The 17,692-nt window shown below is 38.2% G+C and overlaps 1 protein-coding gene across 2 annotated transcripts in view; it reads left to right on the top strand.

Annotated features, from left to right (window-relative positions):
* The window catches only part of LOC121330915 (ankyrin repeat and fibronectin type-III domain-containing protein 1-like), a 263,569-nt gene that overhangs the window by 167,507 nt on the left and 78,370 nt on the right, over positions 1-17,692 (top strand). For both annotated transcript variants that reach the window (XM_041277886.1, XM_041277885.1), the window contains one exon: positions 1,430-1,470. In XM_041277886.1, coding sequence (XP_041133820.1) covers positions 1,430-1,470 — 41 coding nt within the window. The remainder of the gene's footprint in view (positions 1-1,429; positions 1,471-17,692) is intronic.

Below are 17,692 nucleotides of genomic sequence, written 5' to 3'. Positions count from 1 at the left end.
CAGATACTGTATATTGTAGAATACAGTTTTATTAAATTGTGTATACACTCAATTTAATACAACGGGTCAAATTTATTTTTTGTACTACCTTCGTTTCACATTTGAGACAGGTTAAAATGAGAAGATACGAGATTCTCAAGCTTTTCTTAGAGAACTGACAGAGACACAGAGCAGCGTGTTTGTCCTCAGTTCTGATGTTGAGTTTATCGTATGTGTGGATATGTATCTGTTAGAAACAGGTGTAGCACTCAGATACTTGTCTTAATTGTCATTGCCTCCTTGAGGAAGTGCAAAGCAGTTTTTCCTTCATGTTATCTAGACTTTGTTTTCTCTTTGGTGTTGCAACATTAGGACCCTGTGACAGGGAGCGTGAGGATCTGAGCTGCAAATCTCCCTCCCTACCCAAGAGGGCACTAAGCAGAGGTACTTGCATGCCTGTTCAGAGATGGTCCGGCTTGGAGAGAGGGGCGGAAAAGTCGGCCATCTTGGTGCAGGGCAGAATGACCATATTAGGGGACAAAATCACTGTGATCAGCTGTGTTGCATTAGACAACTGGCAGGTGTGCTGAGTCGCGCTGATCATGGGGTGGAGTCCCCTGGTATATAAGGGTTGTCATTTTGTAAGTGTGAGGCTTGTTGAGGTAATACTGGAGCTAGGTTCCTGAGCAGTGTGTTTGTTTATGTGGTTATTTTTGTGCTACGTGTTTGTGTTTATTGTCAGAGTGATCCCTGACGCCAAGGAGCTGCCACACCACTGCCAGTACTTTTCACCTTGGACACCACACACCCCGGACAACAGAACTGGACACTTAAGCACCTGAGCACCTGCACTTTTCACCACCCCAGGAGTGCACCCAAGGAGCTGAGAGGGACTCCTCTGTTGGGACTTATGATTTATCTTTTTGTTGCTTTGAACTGTGGGTTTTTTTTGTTAATAAAGTTCACCCTACCATTGTGGTAGGGTATTTGCAAATTTAGAAGTGACTCTGTGACGTCTGCTCCACACCCACACCCACTGCACCGTCACAGACCCCTACTGCTATGACTCATGACTCATATTTGGGACCTATTCAATTCCTTCCTTGTGTTACGTGTAACAAGACCTGTCTCTAGAAAAATTTGCCATAGTAAAACATAGTTTAGTAAAGCAAAGCAATTGCTTTACAAAGCATAGGAGCATTGTAAAGCCCACAACATGGACACTGCAAACAGTCATTGTTCTACAGTGCATGTGCAGTGATGTTTTAATGGTTTACCATGGTTTGTTGGACGGTAATACGACAATCTTGTCTTGGCAAGGCTTTCACAGTTTATAATCTGGCCAGTGGTATCTCAGTTTCCTGCATGGGTTCTTATAATGGGAAAGCAAGAGGCCTAATTAGTGCTCAAACAGACACACTAATGCCCTCTCTCTCTCTTTTTCATGCAGAGCTTGGGATCGGCAGACAGGAAGGAACATCAGCAGAGAAGGTAGGATCATTTCCTCTCCTCATAGCCTATGCCAACAAATCCTATTGGCTGAGGTACACTTACATGTTACATAGATATCCGGTATATTTAAATTAGTACGGAGGCCGCATTTTTACAGTAAATCACTCGATCTTCGGTTGTAAGCATAACAAACCGAAATTATACTATATTATGAGGTAATATGCACAGTTAATATTTTTTTGTGTTTTGTGTCTTTCATTAACTGTTGTTGAAAGGAGAAAATGATATGCTAATGGTACTAACGGCAAAAAAAATAACTTCAAAAGTGAGAGTTTCTTTGTTAACACTCTGGCCCTAGTGATGTAAAAATACATCTGCAAGAAATACTGTATAGCACAAATGTACTATTTATTACATCCACTGGAGCAATGTTTAAGGGGACAGGTTAATGGTTCTGCTTCGAGAAAGAATGTTTGAGAGCTCTACAGTGGCCACAGGGGTAATCAAAAGACCAAGATTTGATGACAGAAACAGAAAATTATATCCAAAGGGGTTCTAAACAACAAGAGGGATGCATTCGTTTGTAGAGGGAAAGGTTAAGGTAAGGTCTATGACTAAAGGTACTAACATGCAAAGAGACCACAGGAGCTTTTCCTCATAGCTCTCCTGCCTGTTCAGACCTTAACCGAGGCAGCTAGATTCAACACAGGCGTAGAGGTGGAAAGTGTGGCATCCATACAGTGCTTTGACTAATAAGTTTTTTTTGTTGTTGTTGCTAGCAGAGCAACTAATGAAGTTCCTATTCAAACTGAGAAATTGTATATATCAGTTTCTGTTACAGGAATGTTTATTGTTTGTGGGCTACCCAAGTGCCTCTTGGGTAGACTGTCAATGATTAAGAAATGTCTCTGTGCCACAAAAAAAAAAAAAAAACCATTAGACTTTTGTTGAGTGAGTGAGTGGCTGGCTACACTGGATTTTGAACCTAGGATCTTTGGGTATAACTAACTGCCATTCAGACTTTTTGCTTTCAAACGTTTTACTGTATTTAGATGGCTTAAAAAAACTGAAACAAATATCCATCAATGTCAATTTACTTCATTTAAGTATATAAAAAGTCAGTAGTTTAAATATCTATCAATGCAATACTGCAAATGAACTTGAAACAGATAACAGTAACTATTATGGGCATGTGAAGATTCACAAAATAAATCTGACCTGCATTAAAATAAAAATACATGTTTGCTATAAGGTGTTTATTTCAAAACTGTACATTTGACATTTCAGTATGTAGCCAAAGAGCATTTTATTAGCTACTATCACAGAAGAAAGTGACTAGGAGCTGGGCTTGTTCCAGCAAACATTCCTGCTGGCTGACACAGATATGTTTTGTGTTTTATAATCTATAGCATTGCGTTGCTGTTCTGTTACCATAGCATCACTGCAACAGGCTTCACAGGAGAATGGTTTTCTGTAGGGGTGTAATTTTCATTGTTTAGACCGTCTGTGTAGACATAAGCGTCATTGAGTTAGCTAAGTGTCATCTTTCTAAGATGTAGTTATCCTATCCTATCCTATCCTAAGATATTCAGACAGAAAGAGAAATTAGCACATGTGCAGTTAGATGTCATTTGTTTTATCTGAGTATATGGGCTCCAGTAGAAATTCGAGGCTGTGGGGCTAAATTGTTTCTAAGTGCGCATTACTGTACAAGAGCATGGTAAGTTGTAAACCTGATAAAACATTATTAAATCATTGTAGGTGGATTTCTATATATTTTTAACTCTTGTCAAGAATATTTCTGCATACAAGCGCATGAGAACATAAATTCAAGAACGAGAAAAGGCCATTCGGCACACCTATGCTTGTTCACTCTGGTGCTAGAGTTGTTTGTCGGCACTCAGGCGAGGAAAAACAAACCTCCCTAACCAGGTTAGTAGGGGAAATGAAACCTCTGGGAATCCGTGGCCAGACGGACCTCCCTTCCTCCAGGCAGTTAGCTAAAGGTCTTATTATGATCACAGAGAGGGTTATACAGTATTTTTCTTGACAGCATCCAGTCTGTTCTTGAAGGATCTGATTGTCTTTGCTTCAACAACTCTGTCCAGCAGCCTGTTCCAATTGTTGACTACCATTTCTGTGAAAAAACTCCTTGTCCACATGCACTTGTCTTGTGTATGGCTCACAAGTGTGTCTGTCTATTTACTTTAAAACATGCATTAAGGCCTGGACACACCAGCACTTTATGTTGCCTTTTTTTTTTTTTTTGGGACAGTGCCACACCAGCGAGTCTATACCCAAGTGCCAAATGAATCAGACAGGGATGTCGATAATTCACAGTAGTGACTTTTTTTTTTTTTTTTTTTAAACTATATCAGCAATGACATGATAGCAATTTTACAGTTTTAACACACTGTGGCAAAGTGGTGAATACGTGCAGGTGAGTGCAGTGCAGAGTGAATTAATCACACAGACAATGATTCACAGGTGCAAGGGTGTTTATTAATGATTAGAATGTCCAGAGCCTTATAGCAAAACCTGTAAACAATAATAATGATGGGAGTGGTACAGCGGCGTGTATCACTGTTTTGTAAATCTCGTGGGTTTGACCCGCAACCAAAAAGTCCCGTCTTTTCTCACACACACAATTAAGTGCTCATGGTGCAAAGACAGTTCCTCAGTGAAAAGTGAATGATGATATCCAGGTTTGATGCTGGCCTGTGGAGTTCCGGATCGTGTTAGTAATCTTGAAACAGACAATACAAAAACAAACAGTGTTACAAGACAAACTAACAAACACTCACGGTTACTTTCACAAATGCACGGTACTCCTTCTAGGTTGTTTTGCTAACCATATACAAAGGAAAAGATCACTTTCACTACGGTCCTATTTATACCCTCGCCCATGACCTCTAGGTTAACGAGCACCCCTCGGATGCCACGTTGTCTCCCGTCCTAGTCATTGAGCTTGGGTGCTGTAGCTCAGCCCCCTTCCACCTACCCTAAAGAATAAATTGTCATATCATTTAGTTAAGGGTACTCCGTTCCTTTTGCATAGTGCCCTCACAGGTTGGGAAGGAGATCTAGCACCAAGAATCATTATATCTCTGTCACACACATGTTTTAACACATATTTAATCCTCCTGATTTGCTCCTCATGACAGCAGTATAAACTCATCTTTGATAATAAGCCCAGCCCTGTATTCGGTATTAAGGCCTCTGCTAAGAAATAAATAATAATAATAATAATAATCTGCAGTGCTCAATATATGAAGTGCCCAAGGAAGTGTAAGAGTAAAAACTTCATGGACATAAGGAAGGAAAACTTAGTTTGGTACCAAATAATAATAAATAATAATAATAATAATAATAATAATAATAATAATAATAATAATAATAATAATAATAATGTTTTCATGTGCAAGTGTAACACCTGCAAAGTGAATGGAAGTACACCAGTTTAAAAAAAAATATTGATATTGATGTTGTCTGATAAATGTCAAATTGTGTAGAGTAGTAGATAATGCTGGCAGTGGAATCCCAGTAGATCCACCGCTATCCTCACTATACTTCATGAAACTGCACTCTGTGTGGTCGTTCTGTTTGCCAGTGAAACTGCAGCTCACCTCCGTTATCCAGAGAAGAGGAGAGAGGGGCTGTTTGGAGTGAACCCCCCGTTTGTTGTTCTGGGTGAGAGGCAGGGTGGTGGTGGCAGGCTCTCTTCTGCTGAAGTTCTGGTTGAATGAGTGAATACATAGAGGATACATCATTAGGGTTCATGGAGTACTGGATAACCCACGAGCCACCAAGCAGTTGAGGGGATTCTTTCAGCTATCCTCATGAGTGCAAAAACCACAGCACTCTGAACTTGCATGGGGTATTCTGTTTACAAAACAAGTACAAGAAAAAAATGTTTAAACCTATATTTAGCAGCTGAATTCAGAGAACAAATATTCACTTAGCAGTGTTGAAGAGTTATTTGGTGCTAGATCTCTCAACACTTGCTGTGCAAACGCTGTATCTTTTCCTAAATTGAATTTAACTTTGCAATCTGTTACAAACTAATGTAATGTCTTGTGAGTGATTGCTGAAGCTTTATGCATGAGCATTAGCAATGTATGGAGGTTATAGTCACCTTATTTTTCAGGGAACTGACACTTTGTGTAAAATTGTGGGAAGGGATTATGCATCTTTCATTAAAGAGAAGCTTAGTATGGGTGTGAAATTATCTATATGTATTCTTGTTGTTTATATTCACATAGTAGCATAGTAATTTTCCTAAGGAACAACTGTAGACAAGAGCATTTCTCTGCATTCAGCACAATGAATCATGAGTCTGACTCATTCATTTTATGCCGACCTACCACTTAAACCACCCCCCCCCCCGTTTCTTTTCAAGTACTGCTTCTCAAATTGTATTCTGCCCACACACATTACACTGGCAATAAATGACTTTACACTATAAACTGAAGAGGTGGAAGGAGAGTATTGTAATTATCGCTAGGTTAGTTTATTAGTTTATTTCCCTGTGTCAGGGTGCTTTGAGTATTGGTTCAGGGGCTGCTCTTCGACTCTAGTTGCATGTCAAATATATCTATGAAAGACATTGAATTGTAGACCAGTCCCATCCACTGTAAAGTAGTACATTGCCAGCAAAACAAACATAAAGATAATCCACAGTGGCTGATCATTAGCACAGGGTAATGACACCCAGTTGTACCTAAAACTCGACCTTGGATGTCCGTCTACAGTACAGCGAGGTCTGGATATCTGCCAATTTTCTTCAGCTCAACACTAACAAATCTGAACTTCTAGTAGTATCGGGGGAAAACTCAACTCAAGAATCTCAATGTTGCTGCTTTGAACCTTGGAAACTGTCAGCTGCTGTCTTCCCCCACTGTAGAAAGCCTTGGTGTACTTCTGGATAGTAACCTCTCCCTTGATGACCAAGTCTTCTCTTTAGTCAAATCCTCCTTCTACCACCTTCGAAACATCTCAACGGTCCATCCCTACCTTTTCCTCCTGGATTCAGAGATACTCTGTCATGCATTCATCTCCTCTCAACTACTGCAACTCTCTCTATGGTGGTCTTCCATCACACCCCATAAACCGATTGCAGCTGGTTCAAAATGCTGCTGCTAGGATCCTTACCAGATGTAAAAAATATGATCACATTACCCCTGCTACTTGTAAAGTTCAGGATTACTTTCAAAATTCTCCTGCTTGCTTAACAAGGCCCTTCATCACACAGGTCCAGAGTATCTCTCCAGCCTGCTGACCCGCTATGTCCCTGCACGCAAGTTGAGGTCCTCTGACTCAGGCCTGCTTGTTATACCCAAGCCAAAGTGCACCACACTCGGAGAGAGCACTTTTACTTCATGGCCCCGACTCTCTGGAACTCTCTCCTAGCTTTAGTGCGTGTAGCTCCCACAGTCGCTCGCTTCAAATCAACTCTCATGACATATTTGTTCTCGCTAGCTGTCAATGCTCTTAAGAACATAAGAACATAAGAAAGTTTACAAACGAGAGGAGGCCATTCGGCCCATCTTGCTCGTTTGGTTGTTAGTAGCTTATTGATCCCAAAATCTCATCAAGCAGCTTCTTGAAGGATCCCAGGGTGTCAGCTTCAACAACATTACTGGGGAGTTGATTCCAGACCCTCACAATTCTCTGTGTAAAAAAGTGTCTCCTATTTTCTGTTCTGAATGCCCCTTTTTCTAAACTCCATTTGTGACCCCTGGTCCTTGTTTCTTTTTTCAGGCTGAAAAAGTCCCTTGGGTCGACACTGTCAATACCTTTTAGAATTTTGAATGCTTGAATTAGGTCGCCACGTAGTCTTCTTTGTTCAAGACTGAACAGATTCAATTCTTTTGGCCTGTCTGCATATGACATGCCTTTTAAGCCCGGAATAATTCTGGTCGCTCTTCTTTGCACTCTTTCTAGAGCAGCAATATCTTTTTTATAGCGAGGTGACCAGAACTGAACACAATATTCAAGATGAGGTCTTACTAGTGCATTGTACAGTTTTAACATTACTTCCCTTGATTTAAATTCAACACTTTTCACAATGTATCCGAACATCTTGTTAGCCTTTTTTATAGCTTCCCCACATTGTCTAGATGAAGACATTTCTGAGTCAACAAAAACTCCTAGGTCTTTTTCATAGATTCCTTCTCCAATTTCAATATCTCCCATATGATATTTATAATGTACATTTTTATTTCCTGCGTGCAGTACCTTACACTTTTCTCTATTAAATGTCATTTGCCATGTGTCTGCCCAGTTCTGAATCTTGTCTAGATCATTTTGAATGACCTTTGCTGCTGCAACAGTGTTTGCCACTCCTCCTACTTTTGTGTCGTCTGCAAATTTAACAAGTTTGCTTACTATACCAGAATCTAAATCATTAATGTAGATTAGGAATAGCAGAGGACCTAATACTGATCCCTGTGGTACACCGCTGGTTACCACACTCCATTCTGAGGTTTTTCCTCTAATCAGTACTTTCTGTTTTCTACATGTTAACCACTCCCTAATCCATGTACATGTGTTTCCTTGAATCCCAACTGCGTTCAGTTTGAGAATTAATCTTTTGTGCGGGACTTTGTCAAAAGCTTTCTGGAAATCTAAATAAACCATGTCATATGCTTTGCAATTATCCATTATGGATGTTGCATCCTCAAAAAAATCAAGCAAGTTAGTTAGGCACGATCTCCCTTTCCTAAAACCATGTTGACTGTCTCCCAGTACCCTGTTACCATATAGGTAATTTTCCATTTTGGATCTTATTATAGTTTCCATAAGTTTGCATATAATAGAAGTCAGGCTTACTGGTCTGTAGTTACCTGGTTCAGTTTTGTTTCCCTTTTTGTGGATCGGTATTACGTTTGCAATTTTCCAGTCTGTCGGTACCACCCCTGTGTCAAGAGACTGCTGCATGATCTTGGTTAGCGGTTTGTAAATTACTTCTTTCATTTCTTTGAGTACTACTGGGAGGATCTCATCCGGCCCAGGGGATTTGTTTATTTTAAGAGCTCCTAGTCCCTTTAACACTTCTGCCTCAGTTATGCTAAAGTTATTTAAAACTGGATAGGAACTGGATGACATGTGGGGCATGTTGTCAGTATCTTCCTTTGTAAAAACTTGTGAAAAGTAATCATTTAACATATTTGCTATTTTTTTTTCTTCCTCTACGATTTTGCCATTTGTATCTCTTAAACATTTAATCTCCTCTTTGAATGTTCTCTTGCTGTTGTAATATTGGAAAAACATTTTGGAATTGGTTTTAGCTCCCTTAGCAATGTTCATTTCTATTTCTCTCTTGGCCTTTCTAACTTCCTTTTTGACTTGCGTTTGCAGTTCTGTGTACTCTTTCTGCGTACTTTCTTTTTGGTCCTTTTTTAATGCTCTGTAAAGTGCCTTTTTTCGCTGAATATTTTTTTTAATTGATCTATTAAACCATTTTGGCAATTTAGTTTTACATTTAGATTTGTCTACTTTAGGGATATAATTGTTTTGCGCCTCTAGTACTACATTTTTGAAGAACAACCATCCTTCTTCTGTGGGTGTTTTCTCTATTTTACTCCAATCTACTTCTGTTAGTCTCTGTTTCATACCTTCATAGTTTGCTTTTCTAAAATTGTAAACCTTAGCTTTAGTCATTACTTTTGGGGATTTAAAAAACACTTCAAATGAGACCATGTTGTGGTCTGAGTTTGCCAGTGGTTCTCTGACCTCTGTTTTAGTTATTCTATCTTCGTTATTTGAAAAGACTAAATCAAGGCATGCCTCCCCTCTAGTGGGTGCCTTCACAAATTGTGTTAGGAAGCAGTCATTTTGTCATTTCCACCATTTCTATTTCATCCTTCGCGCTACCCACCGGGTTTTCCCATTTTATTTGGGGGAAGTTGAAATCCCCCATTAGTATGGCTTCTCCTTTGCTACACACATTTCTAATGTCATTGTATAACAGATTATTGTGCTCACCGTCTGAATCTGGCGGTCTATAGCATGGTCCTATTATTATGCCTTTTGAATTTTTGTCTGTTATTCTGACCCATATTGATTCGGTTTTATTTTCTTTGTCCAGGTTTAACACCTGGGCTTCAAGACTGTTTCTTATGTATAGCGCTACCCCTCCTCCTCTTCTGTCCTGCCTGTCTTTCCTATACAGTGTATACCCACAAATATTATATTCGTCCCCATCACTCTCAGACAACCACGTTTCTGTAACACCTATCACATCATAGTTACCTGTTAGTGCAGTAGCTTCAAGTTCTAGAATTTTGTTTGTGATACTTCTAGCATTTAGATAAATACATTTAATGGTTGTCTTACCTGAGTTGTTGTTCTTGTTTTGATGCGGTCTCCCTTCTGTTTTTTTGTTGATTTCTCCCCCCTTCCTTTCTAGTTTAAATGCTTCAATATCAAGCCTGATATCTGTTATTAACTGTTGTCTAAATTGCTTATTTCTGTTTTTTCACTCCATCTTATTCATATGATTCTGTATGACACACGCATCCACAACGTTTAGAATTCACATCTTAGTTCCTGTATTTAATGTATTATGCCTGTATTTAATGTTTGCATTGTTTTTTCCGTTTATTTAATGTACTATTCCCTGTATTTCACTGTACTTAATGTATTATGCATGGTTCCTCACTATCTTCTAAAGTGTTTTGTGATGGCCACTATAAAAGGCACTATATAAAATAAATATTGATTGATTGATTGACAGCACTGGAGAGCTGAGAATGGAGTGTTTAAAGCAACAGACACACTGGTTAGTTATTAGTTATTTATAGTTTTTTAATTGTAACTAGGCTTGCTACTTTTTGATTGTAATCGATAAAGCTCGTTAAACGTTGAATTCCCAAAAAATTGGAGTTACACTGAAATAAGGATAAACGTCTTATATTCTCGCTATTTTTTTTTCTTACCTAAAGTAATAATTTAAGAAATCAACTCTAGTCTGTGTAGTTTTTATACTTGCTGCCTGTCCCGTCTGTGTTCCGCTCTGAAAGGCTGGGTTCCTTAATATGCTAGTGTAGTTTCACAGTCAGTCATTTCATCCTGTTCTGACAGATCTCATTGACAGAAGCATTCTCATTCGTTTAAATGACTGTCACTCATCAAGACTGACTGTGCACTTTCATTTGCCAGCTACAGCTCCTGACATTCAAATCGCCTACTTAATATGCTGTGTTTTCTACGGTTTATTTGAGACATTTTTTTAAAATTTGTGTAGGAACTTTAGCTTTACAAGGTATAGCTACGCTGTGTCCAAACGCTATTTCAATTAGAATGTTGGTAACCATGGTTTTGTTGCATGTCGAATATGATAAAGGGGTTTCTCTAAATGAGACGTTTCTCAATGGCATAAAAAGTCTGGGGTTGTTTTTTAAGCATAAAGGTCGATTTGAAATTGAATTGGTCTGCTTGAATTGAAAACTAAAGATCGAAAAAAACGGTAAGTTCTTTGAAAAATAAATGTCGATGTTAATCGTAGATTTGGCAAAAAAATAAAAATCGACTAGAGCAAGCCTAATTATAACTGAACTTATAATTATAACTTATAACATCTAAGCATAACAACATCATAGAGTCCACAAGGTGCTGGAAAGTGTCTCAAGGGATCTGTTCAGTCAATAATATTTCACGATTGGTGAGGTAGGGTGAGGATTGTGATGACCAATGCAACATTCACATTCAACCCAAACATGGTCAATTGGATTTAGATCTGTTGATTGTGGTGGCAATGTAGAAAATGTCTTGGGTCAAACCTTCAAACTGGGGAAGGGTATTATCATCTTGAAAGTAGCCTTCAATATCAAGGTACAGCATTGTTGGACTTGATCCACAACGATGCTTAAGTGAACTACATCGGCATCCTAGTGCTGCAGAATCACGTCCCATCACACGATCAACCTAATTTGCATCTCTAATCCAGAGCAATGCCAACTTCATACCAAATCCAATCAGGTTAACAGGTCCTAATAAATTAAGTTGATCTTTCATCAACATTTGTAATTGACAAAAGGGCAAGTAATTGAACGTACTGCCCATGTTGTGGAGATCACAACACGGTGTTGTGTTTTACTAATTCTGTAAATGTTTTGCTGTAGCTGAAGTTCTAGTGGACTGCAGGCACCAAATACAACTCGAATTTCAGCAGTTTGTTTGTTTGTAAATACCAGTAATTCCAATTATATTTGTGCAAAGAGAAAGGATGGGGTGGTAAAAACTTTCCTCACCCGAAAAACGAAAATATAGTTTTGGTCCCGTTTGACAACTTTATTGGTGGGAATCAACATTTTTGAGGCTTGAACTCACACCAGTTTTGTTCTAGGTGGTCGTTTTTGTTTTTGGCTTTGAGACAGTAAACATTTCAGAAAGCACAAATTGAAGGCTTGGAGACAGCAAATTATGATTCTGAGGCATACCAGACTAATGGAAACTAGCTACTCAACATTTTTTTTTCTTTCACTATTTTTTTATACAATATAAAAAAGACTAAGCAAGCAGCTCATTGGAGTCTGTGCTTCCCTTGGATTCTGAATGAGCTTGTTTCAGAATTGGCGGGTCTGGGCTTTGAAGTGGTTTGGCTTGGAAATGTCTCTTTCAGAACTTCCCAAGCTTAGATTCCTGCCAGATTCCTAAGCAAGAGAAACTGAGCTTGTATTGGATTTAATATTTATTATTTAAGGGGTCGGTAAATCTTGGCATTTACCATGCTGTCTTTTTATAACACAAACCTTGGTTAAGAAAACAAAGTAGATTTCCAGGAGAGTTAGTTAGTGATATGTGGACTGGCTACAACATTCTACACAGATATTAATGACAGAAAAAGAGTTGTCAGGTTATAAATCAGCATTTATTTGCATGCAAAAAGACTTGGATGCACACAGTGTATCTTTACTTATATTTGATTTTATAAAGAAAATAAATTTATATTTACTATTATTATTTTATGACGTTTGCACTCAGTGAGTGTCCGTACAATATGAAGTTATTATAATTGTTCTGTAAATCTGCCTTTACCTGGCTTTTGAGTATCCTAAGCAACAGCCTTCCCCATTCCATTCAGAAAGAAAGCTCTCGGTTTGTATGCCTTATTTTCAGGTAGTGTGTTACATTTGCACTTCCTAGGTCATGTAACCTCAGTGTCTTTGGGTTAAAGCATGTCAGTCATTAGAGGAAGAAGCTGATTGCTTCATGATAGTAAAAGTGTCAAATGGGTATCACTCTATGTGATCAAGGAAGTGCAAGACTAGCTGAAAGTAAGGCATGGAAACAGTTTATTACCCCTAGTGTGGTACTAGATACCATTTTTAATATGAAAATACATGTTCAAACTAACTAAAAATTAGGCATCTCCCTTGTAAAGGGTCCCTAGATTACTCTGGAAGGCAGAACGAATGTCATAGTTAACTTAAGTACCCTTGTTCCCTGATGGCTACTTTCAGGACACTACCATCCCACAATAGCAGAATATTATGTGAATGGTTTGTGGAGCATCTTCGATGGCCACCACAATCCTGATATCTCAGTCCAATTGAGCGCATTTTGGAATGAACTTGAACAATGCTTTCTTCATCATAGTGATCTGCCTCCCTCTGCACCGATTGTGTAAAATATTATTGACTGATCCTTGAGACTCTTTCCAGCACCTTGTGGAGTATATTCCACTTTGTGTCAAGGCTGTGATCCTTACCTGATATGAGATACAGGTCCTAATAAAGTGGCCAGACGGGCACAGTAATTACTGTTAAAGCTGCATCTTTCCTCTACTGCGGTTACTTCACAGTACAAAGCGGTGGTCATGCTGTTTTGAAGGTTATACTGACGTTAGTCCAGCTGCTCTACCTCCTGCTTCTCTGGCCTAACTGTGATGGATTGCGCCCCTAGCAAATACACTTTGTAATGTGTTCAGCACGCATGCATAGATGGAAGAAGCCTTGGTGTTTGCAGGGCATGGTTATTAAACATTTGCTGACATACCAAAAAGCTTATCTCACACATATGTGTAAAGCAGGATTTTAATGTGCAGGGGGAGGGACCGTTTGTAGGACACTTTAGCATAGTAAATGTATATATCTTATGTATTATGGTACCAGATATTTTAAAATGCGTTTCTTTCAAAACTGCAAATGTGAGATCTGTATAAAGATTTAGTTACTGTTTTAATTTCCTAAAATGGTTCAAACATTCATTTGTGGAAATATAGATAAGAAATAGTGTACTTTATCCTGTGTGAACTAAATTGGCCTACACTGTATACTTACTACTATGTTAATAGTAAGGATAGGATATATATATATATATAATATTGTGACACGTGCCTGGTACCTATTCACTTCACTGAGTCATACAGTCAGGCGAGTGCAGGTTCCTGGCTGTGCCAAGTTGTTGACTATTTACAGTATTCTACCTTATAATAATAGTTTTTCATGGAATTAGGTGTGAGACGTATTTTCAAGTAAATCTGGTATATGTTGGTGTGTTTGTGGCTGTGTGCGTGTATGTTTGGAGCTGCTCTCTGGCTTGGTCTAGATCCAGCTACTGCGAGAGCTTTCCTTCCAGCACAAATAATCCCACCGTCTGCTTGTTCAGGACTGATTGGGATCAAGACGCCACTTTCAATTGTGGGCTTCTAGAAATATTACTGTTTGCTGTACTGGTGCCACGGGCTGCCTGTAAACAACATACCAGATTATTCAACTGTCTGTGTGAATGAGAGTGCATACGTGGCTGTGGTTCTCAAACTGGGGTCTGGAAAGGTTGCCCAAGGGGTCTCCATGACATTTTAGAAATTTCCCTTTTGTATATATGTATTTAAAGTACAGGAAAATGTAATGGCGAGGTCTGGTGATACCTAAGATACTACTTTCACTCGAGTGCAGTTTCTTGTTTGCGATTGGTCTTTTCCACAAAAAAACGTTTTACTGAATGACACAATTAGCAATAGTGTTTATTTATTGATTGATAAGATCACATGATTGATTAATCAGTTGCTGTTATTGAATTTATTTAGGTTATTTTTGTATTTTTCATTGCATGAATCTTATCATTCTATGTTGTTATGTAGATCGCACATGGCACACAGGAAATAGATGAAAAAACTGAAAGTTCTCTGTTTACAAGCTTTTTCATTTGCCTTTACTAGGTCATTTCACATCAGCCATGTCTTTGGGGTCAATGCATTATTCACAATAATAAAATAATCATAATCACAATCATAATGAACAGTATGGGAAACAGTATCTTTGAAATCTATTGTAACAGTTACAAAAGTGATGCTATTTGCAGATTAAGTACTTGGCATCAAGACCTAAAGTATTAAAGAAAGTAGCTTTAGGTGAATTCTTACATTTCTTTCTCTCTAGAAATGTAATAGTATTGAAATGTTTACTTTAGGAATGTACCTCTTGAGAACTCATCCTATTTCAAGAGGTTTCTAGAGGGCAGCAGTGTTTCTAGTTTAAGAATCCCAGCAGCATTCACATTGTGTGCAATATCTTAATTACTATAAGCATATTAAATCAGTGGATACTGTTTAGTAATACAGGTACATCTGTACGAAGTTATTAAGTAAAGTTTGTGTGTATTGAAGTAAGAGCCAGACCAGTTAAGATAACTGGGAATAAAACCTGGATTAAAACTGTCTCTTTTAAACAAGCATGTCAGTAACATCGCCCACTATGGCTATAAATTCCATAGGACAAGGTTGAGCATCATCATGTGCATATGCTGAGTAGTATAGAAAAATGAATGGCAATCACATCACAATTTCATCACAATTTCATCACAATTTGATAAGGGAAAAATGTGTAATGGACAGACACAGACAGCTCCACATCCCCCCAGAATCTGATAGTCTCAATAACCTATGCTAAGTAATGTGTCATGACAATTAGATAAGCGGATCACCAGCTATATGGACTGTGTGAAGCGTGGCACACGTGTACGACTGCCTCCACTACATCCCCTTTGCAGGGAATTACTACTCCAGGGAGGCTATAAAGTTTATTAAAACCACAATATAAATAATTGAAATCAGAAGCATTAAGAATGATTACAAACATAAAGAGATGAGAAAACAATCTTCTTCCTCTTATTACTGTTATAAAATGGTTTGAGATTAATAAAATAAGGTTTAATAGTCATAAAACAGTTTCTTTAAATGACTTTCATAGAAGATACCAAAGCAGACTTTAAAATATATATATATATGTTGGAGTCTTGAAGTCCCTCTTGAGATTTCTGAATAGGATCCTCTGTGCTATCGGTTCAGCTTTAGATGGAAATCAAACTGTTTCACTTGTGTGTTATGGTATATTTTGAAATTTCATGCTGACATGCAACAGCTTAAATTATGATGGAACGATTTGAATTGCAGCTCTCTCACCAGAGCTTGTGCAATAGATCGGCCCAGGGCTCTCGCAGTTGTTGTGACAGACAGCTCAGCAGTTTATAGACAAATGTTTGAAAATGTAGTGAATTTATTCTCCGCTATCCAAACTCAGGATTCAGGTTTATTGTCAGCTCTAGATATTTTAATCACAAGTGGGGTTGCAGTTGATATTTATACCATTTGTACAAGTTGAAAATAGTGTGTGTCTGGTGTCTATTACCAGAAGGTTTCAGTAGGACAATAAGATTAAAACAGAGCCAGTATTATCAAAGATCCTAGAGGTCAGGGGTAATGTTGTCCAGAAGCTCGAGAGTTAACTGCTACCCTTAGCTGATGTAATCACCGTCTGTTGTAGACTGAAAGGCATTTCATATTCAGTTAAATATAATATCTCTATATATCTATATAGTCAGAATTCAATAATTTTCCTCCAAAGAAACTACAGAAGAAACTCAAAATTCAGAACGCAACCAAACACTAGAATACTGAAGCAGGGCTCCTGGATACTGTAACAGACATAAACATCCACCGCTGGGAATTGTACCAGATAAATATAGCTCTCCTGACTTCTTCTTATTCCTCATGTTAAAGGTAGTATAAAAAGGGTGTACAGAACCAGTATTCCTCTCACCCACGTATTATTCATGGTATTTGATTTCCAGTTCTTATTTTATTTGTTTTTTGTTACATCCTTGAATTTGTAAAAAGTTTGAGCTCAGCAAGGTTCATAGCAATATCTTTATTAAAGACCGTGAAAGCTGCTTCTAGCTGTCATCATCAATATGAGTCTAAAGGTAAGCGAGTGAGTTGAATTTGATTTATAGTCTCATGTTCTACACATGTCTGAGCTTCACTGTAATAAAAAATAAATAAAAAACACAGATTGAATTTTGTTAGCAGCAGCAATTTACACAGCTAGCCCGTCAAAACACAATTGACAACAGGGAAGCATGCACAGAAGGAGAGACAAATAATCAAATAAGTCTCAGTCTCTTAGCTTTAGTATATTAAATATTGCTTACGGAACCACCTAGAAGAATGTGTTAATGGTCTTTACTGTAGTACAGTGCTTCTCAACCACGATCCTCTGGGATCCCTGTGTCTTCTGGTTTTCATTCCAACTGAGCTCTCAATTACTGAACTAAACCCTTAATTGAACTAACAAGTAGCTTAATTAGGCCTTAATTGTTTTCAGCTCTTAAAGAGTTGGAAAGTTCAAGTTAACTGTAAAATCATATAAGAAATCTGCAACTTGTTAAACAATTAAAAGGCCTAATTAAGCAAAGTATTCGTTAAATTAAGGGCTTAGTCTTGTAATTGAGAGCTCAGTTGGAATGAAAACCAGAAAACACAGGGGTCTCCGAGGACCGAGGTTGAGAAGCCCTGCTGTAGCAGACATCTTATTGTTATGAACTGGGATAGTAATAAATGGCAGATGATTATTTACTGGAATTATTTGTATAGTTCTGTGTACTTCAAGAGATCCATAAAGGTACTTGGCAGAAACACGTAAACAAGCATCACCGTTATAAAATAGATACAGCTGTACAATATTAAGCGGGGGTTATTATAGTGATATTTTCGGGTTATTTCATGAGGAAAGTCATTATTGCTAGTACTGACACCCACCTAAGCAAGAGCACACCATATACATTTAAATTTGTACATTCATACAAGTAAATTGGTAATGCCAAGGAAAGGGAAAATATGTGCTTTGCTGCCCCACAGAAAAAGGTTAAAAGCAGTACAAAAGGCCTGTTGTACTGTTAAGAGTGAAGAGGATAGTTAGTTATTGCTGAGAGCTCAGTAATCCGAGTCACGCTGAAAGCAGGTGTATGTGTGGAGCTG

Source organism: Polyodon spathula, chromosome 18, assembly GCF_017654505.1.
Source record: "Polyodon spathula isolate WHYD16114869_AA chromosome 18, ASM1765450v1, whole genome shotgun sequence".
Lineage (NCBI taxonomy): Eukaryota > Metazoa > Chordata > Actinopteri > Acipenseriformes > Polyodontidae > Polyodon > Polyodon spathula.
The sequence above is the reverse complement of the archived record's forward strand: the minus strand, read 5'-3'. Positions and strand labels throughout refer to the sequence as shown.